The sequence below is a fragment of the Callospermophilus lateralis genome, chromosome 17 (assembly GCF_048772815.1).
Source record: "Callospermophilus lateralis isolate mCalLat2 chromosome 17, mCalLat2.hap1, whole genome shotgun sequence".
In the NCBI taxonomy this organism is placed as follows: domain Eukaryota; kingdom Metazoa; phylum Chordata; class Mammalia; order Rodentia; family Sciuridae; genus Callospermophilus; species Callospermophilus lateralis.
This window is the reverse complement of record NC_135321.1, coordinates 64,797,744-64,818,881: the sequence shown is the minus strand read 5'-3', so window position 1 is coordinate 64,818,881 and position 21,138 is coordinate 64,797,744. Positions and strand designations below refer to the sequence as shown.

Genomic DNA, 21,138 nt, shown 5'->3' with positions numbered 1-21,138 from the left:
ATTCCCTGGGTTAAATCCCCAGAATCTGGGAAGGGTTTTTGTTTGGTTGGTTTTGGTACCAGAGATTAGATCCAGGGGAATTTAACACTGAGCCACATCCCCAGCCCTTTGTATATATGTTATTTAGAGACAGGGTCACACTGAGTAGCTTAGTGCTTGATCAGTTACAGAGGCTGGCTTTGAATTCGTGATCCTCCTGCCTCAGCCTCCAAGCCACTGGAGGAATTTTTATTCTTTAAAATTGGCCTGCTGAACAGTATACCTCTTCCTCAGTTATATACTATGTTTTAAATTTTACTTGCAAAACTGAGTTGGGGGGGAGGCTGGGGTTGTGGCTCAGTGGTAGAGTGCTCGCCTAGCACGTGTGAGGCTCTGGGTTCAATCCTCAGTACCACATAAAAATAAACAAATAAATAAATTTATTACTAAGTAAATAAATAAATAAAGGTATTGTGTCCAACCATAACTAAAAAATACATAATTTTTAAAGTTAGGCTTTAATATACAACCAAGTAAGGCAGATGTAACTACAAGTCCTATATACTTGTTGACACAAATGTTCTGACTCTCACAGCTGTCCAACAAGAGGAGACAAGGACTGCACCAGAGCATTAGGCGGAACTACAAAATGCAGAGAAAAGTGAATCCAGATGACAATTTCTAGGGGAAACAAATCATACCTACATTTATCTGAGAAAGTAAGAGGACACCTATGTTAATTTAAATTTTACTTAGAATTCACCTGAACATACCTCTGTTTTGCCCAGACTATATTTTGAGAGCCAAAGAAAACAAAGTAGGAAGAAAAGAGTGAGCAGAATATCTGAATAAAAATGAGGCATGGCAACATCAGACTGAAAAAGAGAGATACAGGATACAACTGAAGCTCAGGAATTCCCTGGATGTTAAAGACTCACTAGAACAGCTAGGGGATAAAGGCTCGGGCTTTCCATATTTACAGGTACCAGTAATCTACAGAATGTAGATCAAAGGCAAAACAATATGATTTCAACATAAATATTCTCTATTGGGCCACCATTCCCAAGGCTGAGTTCCCTTCAAGTAGTGGTCCTTAATCATGAGCAGAGGCAGAGACAGATTCAGTTAAGAATCTGACAAAAGCAGCAAATTGGGAGGCTGAGGAAGGAGGATCATAAATTCAAGCATATCCTTGGCAACTTAGTGAGGTCCTCAGCAACTTAGTGAGACCTGTTTCAAAATAAAAAAATAAAAAGGAATGGGATGTAGGTCAGTGGTAAGGTACTCCTTGAGTTCAATCCCCAGTGCCACCCCCCCAAAAAAAACAAAAGAGTGACAAAACCTATCCAATCACTTAAGAAACTAAATAGTCGGGAACATGCATGCACACGATTTAGTACACAATTTCAGGAGATCTGAAAATCCCTTCAAGTCTGATTCCAGACACTGTTTTAAAGATTTCAAGTCCCCAAATGACCCTACCTATGACAACACATTTTACTTCCTCCTTGCCATCAAAAATTAAAACGATTCTCTCAGAGCCCTCAACCTCAAGTAGATTGTAAGAAGAGAGCAATGTAAGTAGTCATATTGGCAAATTAGGACAGTGCTAAAACTAAAATCAGAAGGACTGGCTCCGGGTTCCCATCGTGACATCTAACTAACAGATACTGTAATATTACATAAATCACAAGCTGTCATCTGACCAGTGTTTCCTCTGTCATAAGTGAGGAATTTGGAATAAACCAGGTACTCTATTTTTAAAGAGGGGGGCGATATTCCTGTTTAGTGAACACTTACTGAGCATTTAACATGCTTCAGACTCTATAGATAGATGGTAGGAAACAGAAAAACAAGGCCATCCTCAAGGAGCTGGATGGATAAGTAGATAGTTCTAAAACAATGAGGCCCACACTTGAAGAAGGAGCAGGTAATTTTGCCTAAGGAGACTATGGTCTTGTCTGGAACACATACCTTACCTTTCCCAGATAGGTAAGGTAGGCATAGAATACATCCACATATGCTCCAAGGTGAGAAAGCAGCCAATTTTCCAAGAAATTCAATAAGTCTGTGCAACCATGTAAAATAACCGATCTTAAGATTAGACAACAGTCAGAAGAATGTGTAACTAGTAGGCAAAGGAATTTTTTTGGACTAAAACAGCTTTGACTCACCTGCCAAACTGCTACCCCAATCCAAATACAGGTTGAGTAACCCTTATCCAAAACACTTAGCAAAAGCATTTCCAATTTTGGACTTTTAGGATTTAGAAATAGCTGCATATATAATGAGATGTGTTGGGACAGAACCAAAGTCCAAACATGAATTCATCTATTTCATACACAGAACCTGAAGGTAGTTTTATACAATAGTTTTACAGTGCCTGTGTTTTGAATGTGACCCATCACATTAGATCAAGGGTCAAATTTGCCACTTTTGATATGTCAGCACTCAACAAGTTTCAGATTTTGAAGCATTCTAGAGTTGCAGATGAGGAAAGCTCAACACGTGCTAGAACAGAGTGCACTTGTTATGTTATCTGACTTCTAAAAATTCGCTGACTAATAAATGGTAAAATCTACTCTCATTCTGACAATATTTGAATTACAAATTTCTAATAAGTAATCTGTTAAGAGTTCCTTGGTTCATAACCCTGACTAATCAACCAAATTATGAGCCATCACTTGGTAGAAACATTCAACAACTTAACTTTTAACCATTTCCCTACGGCTATACTCCATAGGTTTGCAAAACTCCATTTCTTTTCTCTGTCCTTCTTATGCCCCAGCTGAGTCAGACAGCAATTGCCAGTGATTAAAGGCAAAAAAGCAATCATGAACACTGACGAAAAAGCCGGAGTTAACCTCAGGTTCCATTAATGTTATTAGTTTATCAATAAGACCAAATTAACTTTTCCAGAAATCTCACTTCTGCCAATTGCATGCTTTCCAGGCTAACTCTTGCACCTACATCCTCTTGTTATCACTGGTTCCTGCCTTTTCTCTGCAACAACCATTTCTTCTATTTCTTCAAACTCCACTTCTTTGTTTAGGTTCAACCCTGCAGTACCATAAACATCAAGAGCCCTTTTCTCATAAGAAGTCATGTATTCAACAAATATTTATCAAGGGCTTACCAAGTGCCTGGTTCTGTGCAAAACACTGGTGCTGCCTTCCTGAAGCTCTATGAGTGAAGAAGATTAACCTTGACTAACAAAGCCTGTTTTGCTCCAACTCAAGAATTCATTTGTAAGAAAACTTCTACTACCAAAAGTCACGTTCTAAAGCAACTGTTCATAAAAGGTAAAAAGAGAAGTGGCCAGAGAGTTTCAGACTCAAAATATTAGATTCCTTTCTCTTGTAAGATAATTTCTACAATAAAATTATAAAGGTTCTCTCACACCATCCCATCCAGCTTTCAGTTACATCTGATGTTTGTTCAGTGGCAAAGTGGGTCTTCTAGCCCCAGCAGCAATGCCAAGAAAGCACAACTCCTTATAAATATTATCATGAACATAACCACTGCTGTGAAAAACAAGGCAGAAAGCCCACTTTGACACTTTTCTCTTGCTCAAAGTAGTGTTACTTTCAATAGTGGTTTGCTTAATACAAACTGTATTCCCGAAATAACTCACCACTATGTAAGAGGAAGTCATGGGATGCTACAGAAGGTTGTAAGGACTCATACCCAGCACGGGTGGTTTGGGAAGGCTCCCCAGAGAAGTGAGACTTCAGCATGAGCAGGAGGTATTAGGCAAGAGGGGAAGAAAAGGGGGGGAAATTGTACCACGGCAAAAGGGAACTACATTTATAAAGAGCCCTAAGGGGAGAATAGATACACACATTTCCAGGAACAGAATATAGTGGAAAAGGGAGGAAAATAATATGGAAAACAATACCACATAGGCAGGACATATGGTCTTATGAGTAGAAGAAAGAACTGAATTTTACATTGTGAGCAATCGGAAGCCATGCAAGGGTTTAAACAGAGGCTAAAATAATCATGCTTTATCTTAGGTTCCTCTCTCTACTCTATCTCTTCAAGCTGGTCTTCTTAAAAGAAGTCTGCACTTACTCATTTGTACTTCTCCCCACCTTCTCAACTCTGGGCATCTGTAAGACACTGAAACTGCTATTTTTAAATGAGGTATCTGTTTATCTTCTGGTTGCTTAACTCAGTGGGCCCTTGCAGCCTGGACCCTATTGGTGGCATCTGCAGCATGTGGCCCTGAGGACTACCAACGCCCTACAGTCTTCTACCTCTTCTCCTCCACTTCCTTGCTGTTCCTCTCCAGTCTTTAATGCAAGCATCTTTTCTCCTATATTACTCTTTTTTAAAAAACATTTTTAGATGTTGATGGACCTTTATTTTATTAATTTATTTATATGCAGTGCTGAGAATCAAACCCAGTGCCTCACATATGCTAGGCAAGTGCTCTACCACAGAGTCACAATCCTCAGCCCCCTATTTACTCTTATACTGTACATGAAATAAGACACTCCCCCATAAAACCAAAGCCTGAATGTTCTCTGATAGATGAATGCTAACACACAATGGGGGGAAGAGGGCAGAAGCTCACTGGATTAGACAAAGGGAAAGGGGACTGGGAATGGGAAAGACAACAGAATGACTCAGACGTCACTTTCCTATATTCATAATATGAATACACCAGTATAACTCCACATCATGTACAACCACAAGAATGGCAAGTTATACTCCACGTATATATAATATATCAACAATACACTCTACTGTCACATATAACTAAAAAGAACACATTAAAATAAATAAATTAAAAAATAAATATTCCATCCATGGCATCCAGCATATCCAAATCTTCTAAATCTTCCTTGGGTGACCTTGACATCTAGGACCTCAAACACCACTTGTATGCTCAGGATTTTCAAAATTACATTTACAACTCAGACCTCTCCTCTGAATTCCAGACTTATATCTTCCACTATTTCTATTCAATATCTCACAGGTACTTCAACTAAATCTGAACAGTTTCAAAACCAAACACATTACTCTTTTTCAAATCTATTTCCCACTCAATCTGCCTGCCACAACCTAAGTTCAGGAGCTCAACACTTCTCTTCCGGTTACATCAAGGCTAACGCAGTGCTACCTGTATACACTTAGCTCTGTCTAACCCACTAGCAGTCAGGATAATCTTGCTAAAAAATATGATTATGGCAATTCCAGGCTTAAATTCCTTAATGAGTCCCTATCAACAGTTCAAATTCTGATCTACAAGGGCTTCTAGGCTCTACCTTATTCTCCAGCCACTCAACTTTACTAGACTCAACAAAGAATAACAGCCAGGGGCTGGGGTTGTGGCAAAATGGTAGAGTGCTCGCCTCACATGTATGAAGCACTGGTTCGATGCTCAGCATCACATATAAATAAATGAATAACAACTAAAAAATATTTAAAAAGAATAACAGCAGGTAGTTCTCTCAGCTTTCCACTCTGTGCCTTGTGCACACCGTGTTTCTTCTTGGAACCCTGATTCTCCCGATTTTTTGTCCTCTTCAACAGGCAATCTAATCTGTCCTTCAAGACTTAGGTAAGGCCCTCCATTCTCCAAAAAGCACCACTGCAGCTCCCAGGTACTCCTTACTGGGGAACACTGGGCTCTTAGGTATTAAGTCACAGCACTCTGTGCTTAACACTGACTTTACACAGACCGCTTTTTAAAATTTGTTCTAATTAGATCACTCTTACGTTTTTATCTGCTTCCCCATTCAGTGCTTCCCACTAGCTAGCTGTCTCCTGAAGAACAGGGACAGTTCTGAGGTAGATAACCTCAGTGCCTAACACTGGCACATAACAGGGATGTTATGAGAAAACAAAAGAAAATATGATCTTGCAATGAGGCCCTTTAGGAAGAAAGTCCCAGAATATGTATGTGTCAGGAGCAGAAACTTGTCAGTGGCATTCCCTGCAGAATTTTCAAGTCCTAGAGCAAAAGCTGGCAGGCCATTGGTCAGTACCTATTTATAGAATAGTTAAATGGATTTTCTAGAATCACAGGAAAATATTTAACCCAAACTCTTCCTGACTTGCCTTTCATTATTAACTTTAATTGTTTGTGACCTACTTTTATTATAACACTAGTACATATAGCATGGTGTCTACTAACCAAACAAATGCTCTTGTTCTTACATTAGGAAAAATTAATGATACACGCACTGACCAATCAAGTAAATTACAAGATTCCTAGGAATTAGACTATGTAAGGGTTTGCTAAACCACCTTTAAACCAGATGTGAAATTTTAAGAAGTATGTGCATTTTTTTCTGACAAAAAGGGTCACAACTTTCATTGAATCCTCAAAAAATAATAATTAATCAAACTGCTTAACCAAAATGTTAAGCTGAATTAAGCTGCACAGGCCCGTAATCTGAGTCTTGGGAGACTGAGACAGGACAATCTCAGTTCAAGGCAAGCCTCAGCCAATTTAAACCTTCAGCAACTTCGTAAGACTCAGTCTCAAAATAAAAACAAATACATAACAAGGATGGGAGTTGTGGCTTAATAGTAAAGCACCCCTGGATTCAATTCCTAGTACAAAAAAAAAAAAAAAGAAAAGAAAAGCTGTAAAAGCTGTAGCATTCACCTTTTTCCTCTTAAATATGATTTTGGTTTTATTACTGGTACCTTGAAAACAGCAGTCTAAGACAAATGTAACTAAGAAGATACAGCTGGGAAGCTCACATAAAAATTCCTACTAGAATTTGCATTAATGATTCTCTATAATAGGAAGAGTCCTTACCAGTACATCTTTTAAAAAGCTAGTGCCTTGGGGATGGGGTCATAGTTTCAATCTTCAGTACTGCATATAAATAAAATAAAGGCATTGTGTCCACCCTCAACTAAAAATAAAAAATATTTTTTAAAAGTTAGTGCCTTATTGTAACATACTCTCACCAATATGAATCAGGGTATTTAAAATACTGCCTCTAATATGTTCAAGAACCTTAACATTCCAAACATCACAATAAAGGAAATATTTTTTATTGTCATCTAATTAAATGGAATGGAGAAAAACTCAGGATCACTCAGAATTACAGGAAGCCCCCTACACACACACACACACACACGGTGAGGCAAACATCCCCTAGAACAGCATATAACAAACACTCAACCAGTAAATTCAATCTTTGGAATAATATATTAGTGACTAGACACTACAGCATAAGCAATTAAATCACCTCTAAAAAAGATAACGTTTTAACTAGCACAGTGGCTCAGGACCTGTAAACCCAGCGACTGGGTAGCTGAGGCAGGACTACAAGTTCAAGGCCAACTTGAGCAACTTAACCAAAAAACCGAGCTCAATTTAAAGTAAAAAGGGCCCTGGGTTCAGTCTCCAGTACAAAAAAAGAAAGAAAGAAAGAAAGAGAAAGGAAAAGAAAAAAGATAGGTTAAAAAAAAAGCTAGTCACAAGTGTTCATACTATGGGTTGCATTTTTAAGAGCTGAATGGACAAAATTACCCTGTGGTTAGAGACAAAGAGAACAGAGCTAGCCTGTGGGCATCAGGGCATCTTCTGGAAGGGCTGACTTTACACGGCTGCGCTTGCACAAGCACATGTAGCCGTGGAACTTGTTCAAATGTCTGGGAGCTGTGAGGCTCACTGGTGCGAAGCATGCCTCGGTGAAGACACTGTCACACTGCACCACCACGGCCAGAGCCTTTTCCTCGGGGAGGGCCACCAGCAAGAGACACCAGGCCCTCCAGGGCCGGAGAGTGGCGGTGCCTGTCAGAGCCCACAGGCCACCTGCAACCACCCAGGGTCCGCGAGGGGGCCGGGCGATCCCGACCGCGCCCGGCCACAACACCTACCAGCAGGTGTCCGCGAGCAACGCCTCGCACGGGGGTGTGGGCACAACTGGAGGATGCGGCCGGCGTCCCGGGCGCACACGCGGGGCCTCCAGAGCAACACGAGTCCCCCGGGACCCCGCGTCCCTCCGCGCGCACACGCACGGGTCATGCCGGGTCCCCCTGAGCCCACACCGGTCCCCCGAGTCCACGCGCACACGCACAGATCACGCCGGTCCCCCCGAGCCCACACCGGTTCCCCGAGTCCACGCGCACACGCACATATCGCGCCAGGCCCGGTCCACACGCACGCGCCGGGGTCCCCACAGGTGCCCCAGTTCCATGAGCACTCCCAGGCCCCCGCGCCCACCGGCCCCGGCCCCGCCGCGCCATCCACGCCGCCACCAGGCGCCGCTGTGGAGCTGTCCTCCAGAACAACGTCCGCGCTTGCGCTAACGAGGAGGCCTCGCACCACGTCTTTTCCTCAAAAGTGGCCAGACAGCGGTCGGCGCAGGCGCGCCCCTGACGCGGCCCGCGCGCCGCTACTTCCGCCCTGAGCGGGAGCGGGGGAGGCGGGAGGGAGCCGGCGGGCGCGAGCCTTGGTTCCCGGAGGACAGCAGCCGCCGCGCGGTCCAGCGACTCACCAGGTACAGCGGTTGCCAGCGACACTGAGCATCCAGCTCCTCGAACTCCCGCTCGACGGTGGCGGACATGGCGGCGGGAGTGAGGTGGCGCGAGCAGAGCCTGCGCCGGCAGAGAGGCTCAGGCCCCGCACGATCCGGGGAGAGCGCTGCAGCGCATGCGCGCTCCGCGCCCCGCCCCGCCCCCGCGCCGGGCCGGCCGGCCTTGGGGAAAGTACCTGGAGCGTCGGACGTCAGCGCGCCGACTGGGCGCCGGAGCGCCGCGCGGGCCGGACGTCGGTGGGGCGGGGCGCTCCGGGAGGCGTGGCCCGAGAGCGCCCAGGTGGGAGAGGGCGGGGCCAGGGGACCACCGGCTGCTGCGGCGGGAGGGCAGGCGGTAGGGAAGAGGTGGGGCAGCGCGCGTCCAACTGGCGCGGCGCCCGCGGAGAAGGGCAGCCGCACACCCGGGCACGTTCCGCCTTTCTGCCGGCTGGCTCGGGTCTCGTTAGTCTTCGTTCTTTAAAAGGCAGCATTCTTTAGCCAGCGACTGGGTCGGTGTCTAGCTGGAACACGCCCCCATCTCACTCTACGCCAGCCGGCTTACTATGCTCAGTACCCCTCTCCCGGAATTTTGGGGGAAAGCAGCTTGTTAAGGGAAGTTCAGCAGGTAAAAGTTAGTGTAACCTGTACAGCGAATTCTCTGTCCCCAAATGTGCTAGCGAGGGAAGTCCCCCCGCTTCGGATTTGAGAGAGCTCATTGTTAGGAGCTTACCTGCTTTTATCTTACTATATCTTCAAGAAATGTGCGGGGTAAGAAAATGCTAGCTGTGCAGGGTAGGGTTAAGATTTACATTTTAGCTATCTCTTAACAAAATTAACAATTCACTGGAGCTGGAGTCGTAGCTCAATGGTGGAGCGCTCATTCTAGCATGAGTGATGGCCTGGTACCACAGTACCACAGAAAAAGAAGAAAAATTCAGTTCCTTAGTGGACTAACCACATTTCAGGTGCGCAGTAGTCCACAAGTGCCTAGTGGCTGATTATCACAGCGAGCTTAGGTAGGATATTTATATTATCAAAAAAAAGTTCTTTGGGATAGAAGATTAAAATACTGGGAACGGAAAAGTGACTTTAATCACGTAAAGTAATGAAAACACTAACGGGGGGGGGGGGGGAGACAGGCTGTAGAAGTTAGAAGAAATCTGTAATAGAAGCTGTCAACAGGTTCTTTTTACTTATATCTGTAGGACACATAGAAAATCACCTTCAAATGTCACAATCTTTAGGGGCTGAGTAGCTCAGTGGCAGAGCACTTGCCTGGCATGTGTGAGGAGGCACCGAGTTCAATCATCAGCACCGCATATAAATAAATAAAGGTAAATCAACAACTAAAAAATGCTTTTTAAAAATTAAAACCTTTAATTTTTCTGGTTTCTGAAGTTATGTCGTTGAAACTAAGTATTTAGATTAAATACTCAAGAATACCCTGCAATTGTTGGCCTCAGTGGGATTGCTAAATTATGGTGTATATGTGTGTTCCACTTTATTATACGTTGATAAACAGTTTTCTGAAATTGGTCACTGGACAACCATGCCCAGTCTTGTCATTTCTATTCAACAACATATAACCATGGGGACAAGTAAGGAAAATTGAGAAATGGCATAATGATTGGAAAGAATGAAACAAAATTGCTATTATTATAACCAATATATTGAATGCATAGACATCCAAAGTAATCTATAGGTAAACCTTATCTTAACAAATGACTTTAGCAATAATCCTGAATCAATATAAGAAAAATCAATTGTATTTTTACATTGCAGCACCAAATAGAACATTTTAAGTTTTAATTACAAATTATTCAGAAAAATTTTTGACAAAACATCAAGACCTCTAAAATGAAACTATAAACTATTTCAAAGAGAAACAGCTGAACAAAGTAAATGGAAGACTATATGATGTTAATGGCTTGAAAATTTTAGTATTGTTAAAGTTGCCAATACTTCTCTAAGTAACCTATAAATTCAACGCAATCTTAATCAAAATCCCAAGAGATTTTTTTTTTAGTGGAGATTAACAAACTGAATTAATATTTATATAAAAATGCAAAGGGCCTAGAATAGCCAAAATAATCTTGAAGAGAAAATAGGATTTACCAGATATTAAGACTTCAAAGCTATAGTAATTAAAATAGTGTGTTATAGCACAAGCATAGACAAATAGAATAATGGAACAGAATAGGATCCAAAAACAAACCACCAAAAATAGCCAACAAGAGCAGACATAGAGGACTTAAAATGCCAAAACCTGCAATGAAGGTGGTGTGGTATAAAGGAAGGAGAGCAAAGAATAGGCTCGCATGTGAACAGCCACATAAGATGTGTGTTTCCCCAAGGTTGGTGCTGGTAAAAGGGGAGTGATGGTGTCTTCCACAAAAGGTGCTGGATCCAAAAGAGCACACATTGCCTGTTTCCATCCACGTGAATTTCAACAACAGGCCACAGAACAGTGACTGACTGGGGCAGCACAGGTGATGTGCTGGACCATTCTGGGATCCTGGAAATCGTCTGTCTTGGCCTAGGTGATGGGTGCACTGTTTTACATAATATATTCTATGTATCTACAATCATTGCGCTGAACATTTAAGATTTTTGAACTTTGTAAAGTTAGTGCTAACCTCAAAATTATAATAAAATTAAATAAGTGGTGCTATTTCATTTAGAAATGGAAACTACACATAGTATCGCACATGGTGTTTAATGAGCTAACACCACCTAATAAATATAGTAAAACTATATATCCAAAGTTACATAATGCACCTAGATTCTCTGAAATCGCCAACCACTACAAAGTATAGATAAGAACCACACAGGATTAAGATAGCAATTTACTCATTCCATATTTTGGAGACATGAAGTGTATCTGCTGCTTAGGTTATACCAAATGAATTAATGTATCTAACAGAAATGCTAACACTTTTTCAACTTTGTGCACAGCCTCCAAAATGGCTTTTTAGTAAAAGACCAAATAAATTATAGCTTAAAAAAAAAAAACTTTTTAAAAAACTACCTTTTCCATTACACAGCATATATAGTGGACTTTCATGGCATCTCAGTATGCTGGTTACTAATTGTTGAATTTAAATTCCAAAGTCTCCCTTTTTGACTTCTCTATAAGAATGGATCTGGGCCCTGTAGACATTCTTTCTTTTGCCTATTGCTGTGATGTTAAGCTTTGTCAGTAGAAGGCTGGCCATGGACTGGAGAGTCAAACAAAAAGTAAACTAATTCTAGAGAAGAACGTGTGAGAATACTTCTACAGCTAATTTTTTTTTTTTTTTTTTTTTTTTTTTTTATGCTAGGCATTGAACTCAGACATTGTAGGATAAAAGGGCTTGCTTCCTGGTTGGTGTATGCTTGCTCAGCATGATCCTTCAGCCCAGAAGGTTCCTGTAATAGCCACTTGGGGGGAGGGAGGCGGCATAGAAGAGGACCCCCAGTGAGATATCTCCACTTGCACAGTTTCCCATACCCCTGAGAGAGAGGGCAGGATAGTAGGTTGAATGGTGCCCAAAAATACGTGTGTCCAGAACTTGTGGTGGGTATTTGCAAATGTAATTAAGCTAAGTAGTTTAAGTGAAGATCATCCTAGATTATCAGGGTGGGCCCTAAATTCAATAACAAGTGTCTTTTTAAGAGAAGGGCACAAAGAGTCAGAGGAAAAGGAAGATTCGGGCAGATTAGGTGATGTAGCCACAAGAACACCTGGAGCCCCAGTGCAGGGAGAGACAAGGAAGGGTGCCTCTTAAATCCTTCAGAGGGTACACAGCCCTGCGGACACCTTGAATTTGGACTTCTGGCCTGCAGATCTGTGGGAGAATAAACTACCACCAAGTTTATTGTGATTTGTTACAGCAGTCAGTTGCATAAGATTTCCAAGTTCTAACCAGGGTAGCACCCCAGCAACTCATCTGGAGTTCAGTGAGCCAACAATGTTCTTCTCCAAGGGGGCCTGAGAAGGGTGACAGCTGTTCCTGTGCCAATTATTCCCACATCCTTTAGACCTCTCTAAAGTTTTTACTTGTAAATCCTTCATTAGTCCAACCTGCTGTAGTTAATAATTCTTATTATTAAATTTTCCCTGTCTGTATTGTGTGGTTTCTTTCTTCTAATTATATCCAGACTGATGCTCTGAAAAATATGAAAACTCAAAAATATGACAACTAACTTCATGCATGAAGAAAGGTCCATATTTTTTCTTGGTATTTTGATATAAATGTTTAATTACTGAATGAATGAAATCATGATATACACGCCCATGGAATTCACCTCCTCTCAGCAGATCCCCTCCACCCTAATAACCCTTCCAGGTAGGACAAAGGGACAAGCGTAGGCCAGTGGTGCTGAGTACGTTGGCTATGCAAAGGAAAAGAACTCATCCTGACCACCGCCTACCTTAGACCATTTCTAGTAGACAATTCTCATGAACTGGAGAGCCGAACAAAAAGTAAACTAATAGTTTCTAGAGAAGAAAATGTGAGAATATTTCTATAGCCTTGTTTTTTTTTTTTCTTCTGTGTGTGTGTGTGCTAGGCATTGAACTTAGGGACTTGCTTATAAGAGACAAATGCTCTACTACTGAGCCATACCCCCAACCCAGTACGACTTTTATTAATGAGACACAAAAATAACTAAACCATGAAAAATGTAAATTGGGCTACTTTAAAATTAATGATTACTACCAGTGCAATGGCATCCACCTGTAATCCCAGCAACTCTGAAGGCAGAGGCAGAAACACTACTAAATTAGAGGCCAGTCTCAGCAACTTAGTGAGACTTCGTCTCAAAAAATAAAAAAGACTGAAGATCTAACTTAGTGATAGGGCTCCTCTGGGTTCAATCCCGGGTACCATAAATAACAATTTCTGTTCAGCAAAAGATGCATTAAGAAGGGAAAGAAACAGCAGCTGCACTGGAAAGATATCAAAGCAAGGGCAAAGAAAGAAGATCCTTTGGGTCATCTCCTAAAAAAAGAGGAAGGCTTACCAAGACCTCAGCCACCCAGGTGGAGCAGGCAGGCACTTTTGGCAAAGAAGCTGCAGATAGAAGAAAAAAGGCTCAGGTTTAAGCAACTAAAGTGATTCCCATGGGGTCTGGGTGGCAGCAGACCATGTGTTTGTGTCTCAGGAAAGTAGAAATGAAAGCCCATGTCTAGGAAGTGTCAGATAAACATTCCAGGCCTTGGAGCACACAAAGGGTCCATGGGGTAAGTTTGCTGGTGCAGAGGACCATTGCAAAACTGCACCTGAATAAAATTTTCAGTGGTGTCTTTGTCACAGTCACCCATTCCCCCAAGACTAAGAATGCTGCTTATAGTGGACTCTTCTGTGACCTGAGGATTTCCAAATCTGAAGTGTGTCTGTGAACTCATCCTGAAATGTGGATGAGGAAAGGTCATGAAGAAGCCCTTCCCTTTTGCAGACAACGCAGTGAGTGAGGATCCCCTAGGGAGACTGGCTGTCGCTTGCTGGGAGACCTCATTCAGGAAATTCCTCTCAGGTGAAGCATGTCCTGGAGATCTCATGGTTCCTGGGCCCTTTCCACTTCTATAGTGGCCATGCCAACAAGAATACAGTGGGCTTCCTCAAGAAGGTGGGTCCAGGTGGCTGTTGGGTGAAGCACCAGTCAGGTCCCCCAGAGGCTGAGCTAGACCCAGAACATCTGAAAGCACAGTGACTGGGAGCATTTGTGGTTTTGTTTTCTGTAACTATCATCAAGAATCTTGGATTTAGGAGAAGAAACAGCCAGAAAAGCTTCCTGGAATGGAGAGGTCAGGTTGGGCTGTGTCTTAGACCTCGCATTTGGTTTTATCAGGTAACTGTGGCATTCCAAGGCAGAGGGCAAAGGTAGCAGGGTGATTGGATTCACAGGGGTGCAGCGTAAAACACCTTGGATTTTCTGCAGGTTGTTGAGTACATAGAATATTAAAGCCTTGGTCAAGGAGTTGGGGGATGGAGATTCTTTTCTGCCTTCTCTTCAGAAACCAGAAGGGAAGGGACAGGGACAAAACTGCTATCACACCACAGTTCCCAGGAAAAGTTCCACTGTTTCCCACATTGGCTTGCACCTCCTCTTAAACCAGAATATGCTCTGGAGAAAGGTGTCCTGCTTTGTTGCATTGTTTTTTTATTTTGTTTTACTTTTGGTACTTGGAATTAAACTCAGGAGTGCTTTACCGCTGACTATATCCCCAGTATTTTTTATTTTTTATTCTGAGACACATCTCAACTAAGTTGCTGAGGCTGGTCTCCAATGTGGGATTCTCCTACCTTCATCTCCTGAGTAGCTTGTGAGGCATCACCACCCCCTTTGTTCCATCTATCCTGGGGTTTAATGTAGGTGAATAGATGACCCAACTATGTGCACAAGGCTCAGGGGCATAGTTGAACTTGGAAGTTCCTAGGGCTTGTTTGAAGAAGACCTAAATAAAATTAGGAAGAACACAAAAACAAAGGCTCAGTGGGTTTGCTCTGAATCCATAGCCCGATCTTTCCTAGGGGGCCCTGAAAGTGCTCAGACTCAGCCAGCTCTGAGTGTAACCATGGCTTTTGTAACCTAGCCTGTTACTGGCTTAGTCCTTTTTTCTAGCTCAGAATTTGAGAATAGAAAGATCCCGTTGCCAGGAAGACATTCATATACAAAAAAAAATTTTGTGTATATGAAAAACTGTGTGTATATGAAGTTCATATGCCCTTCTCCTTAGGGACCCACGCACCTTGTGTGAGAAAGTCCTGTTATTGTCAGGATTAGTCATCAGGCCTTGATCTTGCTGGTTGCTCTGGTTCCATGTGCTGTGGAAGACCAAAGTTTGCCAAGCTTTTCCCCTTCAGTCCAACTGGGTTTTACTATTAAGAATATGCAGCAGATTCCGGTACCATCTATAACTCCAGGAAGTGCCTGCAATCCCCCTACCCTGCAGGCTTCAAGGTGGAATTTCCTGGTTTTTCTGATGATAGGCCCTTCTTTTACAATCCAGCCCAGGCTGGGGATGTGGATCAGTGGAAGAGCACCTGCTTAGCATGTGGGAGGCCCTGGGTTCAATTGCCAGTATCGTGGTTTGGATATGAAGCATCCCCCAAAAGCTCCTGTGTTAATGAAAGATTGTTCCAAGGTGAAATGATTGGACTTCAAGAGCTGGAACCTCATCAGTCCATCCTAATTTACAGGGACTGACTGGGTAGTAACTACAGGCAGGTGGTGCTTGGCTGGAGAAAGTGGGTCACTAGGAGCGCACCCTGGAGGGGTGCATATTCTCCAAGGCCGCTCCCTTTTCCTCTCTGCATCCTGAGGTGAGCAGCTTTCTTCTGCTATGCCCTCCCACCATGATGTTCTACCTCATCTTGGGCCCAGAGCAATGGACTTGGCTTACCATAGGCTAAATCTCTGAAACCATGAATCAAAATAAGCTTTCCCTCCTCCAAGTTGTTCTTGTCAGGTATTTTGTATTTCAGTCACAGCAATGAAAAGAGAGTTGCATACCCAGTATCCACACTCCCTGCCCACCCTCCCGCCCCCAAATTTAAAAAGAAAAAAAAAAAAAAAAAACACGTCGGGAAGGAGTGAACCATTTAGCATGGATGAAATTGGCACTATATGGCCTTTGGGGCCCTAGGCCAGCAGTGTAGTTAGACCTTTTCCTTGCATAGTTTGGACTTCAAAAGTATTGCTCTTTGTTATGCAGTAATGATGTGGTAGACCAGAAATAAGGCTCCTGTTAATCCCAAAGAAAATGGAGGTGATATTGCTTGTGTTTTTCATCAGTGTCCACCCTTTAGGGGGTGTCCCTCTGCCCTCTTCACTCAGCAGCCTCAACTTCCACTTGAGCAATGGTGAAGTTGGCCAGACCAGGTTAGAACTGAAAATATGCTCAACAGTTTTATGCTTTATATTTGAAATGTCCCCAGAAGCTCATGGATGAGACAGTGTAAGAAGGTTCAGAGGTGGTAACTGAAGGCAGGTAGGGAGTAGCTGGAGGAGGTGGGTCATGGGGGGAGTTTATATTTTGTCATGGCAGAAAAAGTCTCTCTTTCTCCCCACCCCCTCTGCTTCCTGGTGCCATGTTCCCAGCTGTTTTCCTTCACCTCATCCTTCTTCCATGATGTTCAGCCTCACCTCGAGCCCAGAGTGACAGAGCTGGCTGTCCGTGGACTGAGACCTCTGAAACCATAAGCCTCCAAATAAACTTTTCCTCCTCAGATTGCTCTTGTCTTTTGTTCAGGTCTTTTGTTCACAGCATCGAAAACTAACCGTCGTGTTCCTGGGCCTTTCACATCAGCCTTGCTGCAATTTTGGCTTGTCAGATTCTTAAACATAGCTGTGAAATTGAGTTAGAGTACACAATGCCTTCAATGTGCCAGATTGTGAGGTAATTAATTAGGCTGCTTGGCTCCTCGAAGACTAGATGTTATGGATGCTTCTCTTGTACTGTAAAGCATTATGAAATCAGATTACTTTAAAATGATGTATCATGAAGTCATGGAAAAGCAGTTGTGGGTCTGACGCCCAGAGTTTATCTCTCAGATCTGTCAGATATTAAATATGTGGACAGGAGCTGGGGTTGTGGCTCAGCAATAGAGCGTTCACCTAGCACTTGTGGGGCTCTGATTTCTAGCCTCAGCACCACATAAAAAATAAAATAAAATAAAGGTATTGGGTCCAACTACAACTAAAAAACAAAATATTAAGAAAATATACATGGGAACAGTGTTTCTGCTCTTGCCTGTAAGTTGGAGCTCATATCCTCTGGCCGGTCTGCCTCACTTGGTGGTGAAAAGAATTAAGCAAAATAATAGTTCTTAGCTTATAATTCTATATGAATAAAAGAAGTTCTCCTTTAAAAAATTGTGATAGTTATCGTAACAAAGAGAAAGAAAGAAATGGCAAGCCAAAAAGTAGAAGTTTTGCAGGGGACAATCCAAAAAAAGGAATCAGGCCCCAAAGCTATAAGGGATGCTGTGGAGACAGCTCCATAGGAAAGTTGAGGAGCCATTCAAATAGGGATTTCATGAAGAAGTACAAATGGCCAGCAGACACACCAACCTTGTCCTCAGTCACAGGGAATGCAAATTAAAACCACCTCACCCCAGCAGGAGGGTATGAATGGGAAGCAACTGCAGATACCACCCATTTTATAATAACAAACACCCAAGATGGTCAACTCAGTCAAAGGTTTATTTTGGCTCATAGTTTTGGAGGTTCTGATCCAGGATTGGTTAATCCCTTGCTCTGGGCCCATGGCAGCACATCATGGTGGGAGCAGGCATTAAAACTGCTCACCTGATGCTAAGAGGAGAAAGAGAGAAAGAGACTGACCTCCCACAGTCCCCTTCATTAGCAAACCCACAGTGACCTGAAGACCTCCTAGGGGTCCCCTCTTAAAGGTTCTGTCACCTACCAGTGGCACCAAACCAGGGGGCCAAGCCTTTAGCACATGTACCCGCCGGAGAGGTATATTTTGACTAGAAAGAGGTAAGATTCTAGCAAATTGAGCCGTGCTGAATCATTCCAGAGAACAGAGGGTGGCATAAAGTCTGCTGGGCAGAAGTTGCCAAGGAGACATGAATATGTAATTTGCCTCTTTGTTAAAATAACTATCACAATTTTGCCTTGGTCAGTGTTGGAAGGAAGAAAAAATAATGGGTAAAGGGAGATGAAAGCTAGGTGACTAGGCAAAGCGACACCTGCCTATTATCCTAAGCACTTGGGAGGCTGAGGCAGGAAGATAATGCTTGAGTCCAGGAATTCAAGACCAACCTGAACAACACAGAGAAGGAAAGGAAAGGGAAAGGGGGAAGGAATGAAAGAAGGGAAGAAAGAAGAGTAAGAGAAAGGAAAATCCAGTGAGCAATTCAGCTGGGTCACTTTGATTGGGAGTCTAAAAGATGAGTTCTCAGATACTTTATTACAGTCATGTCCTATTGGATGTGTTAGGTGGTTCTCAGTTCTTCTTAATCATTGAAATCTGGGGCTTCCAATTTATTTTGATACTACAACTCTGCAGCTATCAATGTCCCACTAGGATATAATTGTAAACTTTAAAAGGATCATCCAAGAGAATTTAAAGACAGAACAATTTATGAAGTTTCAGGCAAGATTTTTTTTTAATCAATAAAACTGAGTGAAAACCCTGAGTTAGCCTCACTGAGAAAATCCTACAATCCAAAATTCTGAAGTGGAGGGAAGGAAGCAGTCACTGAGACCCAGAGAACAGGCAGGAGAGGGTGAAGGATGGGGCTGGCTTTCTTTAGAGCAGGAATATATCGTGTATTAATTTCCTATTGTTGCTATAACAACTCACTACAAACTTAAAGATTTAAAACAACACAAATTTATTATTTTAGAGATCTTGAGGTCAGAAGGCTGAGAACAGGTGTTATGGGTAAAAATCAAAGTGGTGGCAGTTCTGAATTTCTTCTGGAGGCTCCAGAATCTGTTCTTGCCTTTCCCAGCTTCTAGAGACTGCCTGTATTAGCCCTGCACAGTGGTGCACACCTGTAATCCCAGCAACTCGGGAGGCTGAGCCTCATTAACTTATCAAGAGCCCATCTCAAAATAGAAAGGGCTGGAGATGTAGCTCAGTGGTAAAGCACCCCTGGGTTAAATCCCTTATGGCATGGGAGGTCTGTATTCCTTAGCTTAGGACCCCTATTGTTTGGATCTTAAATGTTCCCTGAAGGTCTGCCTGCTGAAGGCTTGGTTCCCAGCCTGTGCCACTATTTGGTGGTGGTGGTGGGGGGGGGGGGACTTTTAGGATGTGGGGCCTTAGGGAAGGAAGTTAGGTCAGTGGGGATGTGCCCTCGAAGAAGATATTGGAACCCAATCCCTTCCTCTCTCTTTCTCTCTGCTTCTCAGCCACCATGAGATGAATAGTTGGTGGCCCATGGACGGGGACAAGTGGCAGAGGGAAAACGAACAGAAAGAGTGGCATCATGGTGAGAGAAGTATATCTTGAGCAAACACAGAAATTCCGTGACCATGGAAATTTGAGGGGAAGGAGCCATGTTCACAGAGGACTCCTGGGAAGGGTTCTGCTGTGCGTATTGCATAAACTCCTGGATGAGTCTTTAAGAAGCCCCAGGTCTGGCACACAATCCAGTGGTAGAGGGCATTTGTGTTATACATGAGCCTTGGTTTCAATTCCCACCACCTCAAAAAAAAAAAAAAAAAAAAAAAAAACCTATGATAAAGACCTTCTTCAGGATTTCTGTAGCTAGGTTTTTGCTCTTTGGGGGTAAATTTTCATACTGACAGAGGTCCTGGAGCCTTGGCTTATCTTCAAGTCATATGAGGGTCTGTGGAAATGAAACGATGTTGATGCAATCTGTAGAAGTTCAAATTTGGTGTATCCTAATCTGAATTCAATACTTTAACATCTGCTTCTCCTGAATCCTCTATTCCAGTTAGTGACATCACTCATTTTCCCAAGCAAAAACTGGAAAATTCTCTTTAACACCTATCCTTTATCCTCTGTATCTAATGGGGGCATTTGGTTCTTTTGATTCTTGCCTTCAAAGAATCCCTCCCACCTGAGCTCTTCTGTCTCCCCTGCTGCTGTCCTACTTCAGGTGTCCTAGTTTGTCCTGTTCCTGTGTCCTTTCTGCCCCATTTCATAACATTCTATTTGGTACCTCAAGTGCCAGCAGTGCCCAGAATAATGTAGATGGAAAAATCAATGCCATTGAAAGAACAGCTGAATGGATCTTTGTTGGATTACTTCAATTGTTTCCAATTCTCCTATTACAGGAAAATGTTGTAATGTCTTTTATGGCTATAACTCCTCCCCTCCTTTTAAAAACTTGCTTCCTTTGGATAAATACCCAGTAAAATCACTGGACAGAAAGGTATCGCTGTTATCTCTGGGTTTTCTCAGAAACAAACCCTGCGATGGAGATTGGAACACAAGTATTCTATGTGGGAGGTGAGGCCAGGAACGCTGGGAAGGGATTAGGGAAGGGAGAGAGGGGGAAAAGGAAGCCAGTGGAGGGCTCATTGGCAACCAGATACTATGTGGCAACTGGACCATCCTCCTGGGGAAACCCAGAGGGCCATTCAGAACATACTGTCAAACCAAAGGGCAAGGAAGTGGGGTATCATCCACCAACTCCCCAACAGTTGTGGTTCAAAGGATGTTTCTAGCTTATTAGCTCTAGCTTGCCCTGTGTATAAGCTGAGTTTGTTTTCATGGCCAGGGGAAAAGAAAGGTTTAAGCAGAAAATAATCTCAAAGTATGTAGGTGAATACAGAGGGTATATGGGAAAGGCCCTGCTGAAGATGCTCAGTGGCTTTTGAAATATATCACTAAATTGCTTTATGAAAGAATATAATCAATGCATACTATAAGAAGCAATTCAAAACTGAGGGAGTTTGTCCACACTCCTACAACCTGGATAATTATAATTACTCTTAACAAATGCAATTTTGGAATGCACATCATTGTTTTTCTTTTGCTTTTAATAAATTAATTTTTATTTATATATGACAGTGGAACACATTACAATTCTTATTACACATATAGAGCACAATTTTTCATATCTCTGGTTGTATACAAGTATATTCACACCAATTCGTGTCTTCATGTGTTTACTTTGGATAGTAATGTCCATCACATTCCACCATCATTTTCTTTTGCTTTTTTTTTTTTTTTTTTTTTTTT

The 21,138-nt window shown here is 42.7% G+C and overlaps 1 protein-coding gene and 1 long non-coding RNA gene across 6 annotated transcripts in view; one reads left to right on the top strand and one right to left on the bottom strand.

Annotated features, from left to right (window-relative positions):
- Positions 1-8,652, bottom strand: part of Ptpn2 (protein tyrosine phosphatase non-receptor type 2) — an 81,598-nt gene extending 72,946 nt beyond the window's left edge. The window contains exon 1 of one of the 5 annotated variants that reach the window (XM_076836519.1): positions 8,451-8,652. In XM_076836519.1, coding sequence (XP_076692634.1) covers positions 8,451-8,519 — 69 coding nt within the window. In that variant the 5' untranslated portion in view covers positions 8,520-8,652. Of the gene's footprint in view, positions 1-8,088; positions 8,143-8,450 lie in introns of those variants that run through there. The other 4 variants (XM_076836520.1, XM_076836524.1, XM_076836521.1 and 1 more) reach the window with 4 other exon arrangements.
- Positions 8,372-12,576, top strand: LOC143382502 (uncharacterized). The gene is made up of 3 exons (XR_013089007.1): positions 8,372-8,453; positions 9,713-9,802; positions 11,789-12,576. It is a non-coding gene; the product is annotated as an uncharacterized LOC143382502 (long non-coding RNA).
- The last annotated feature ends 8,562 nt before the right edge of the window (positions 12,577-21,138 follow it).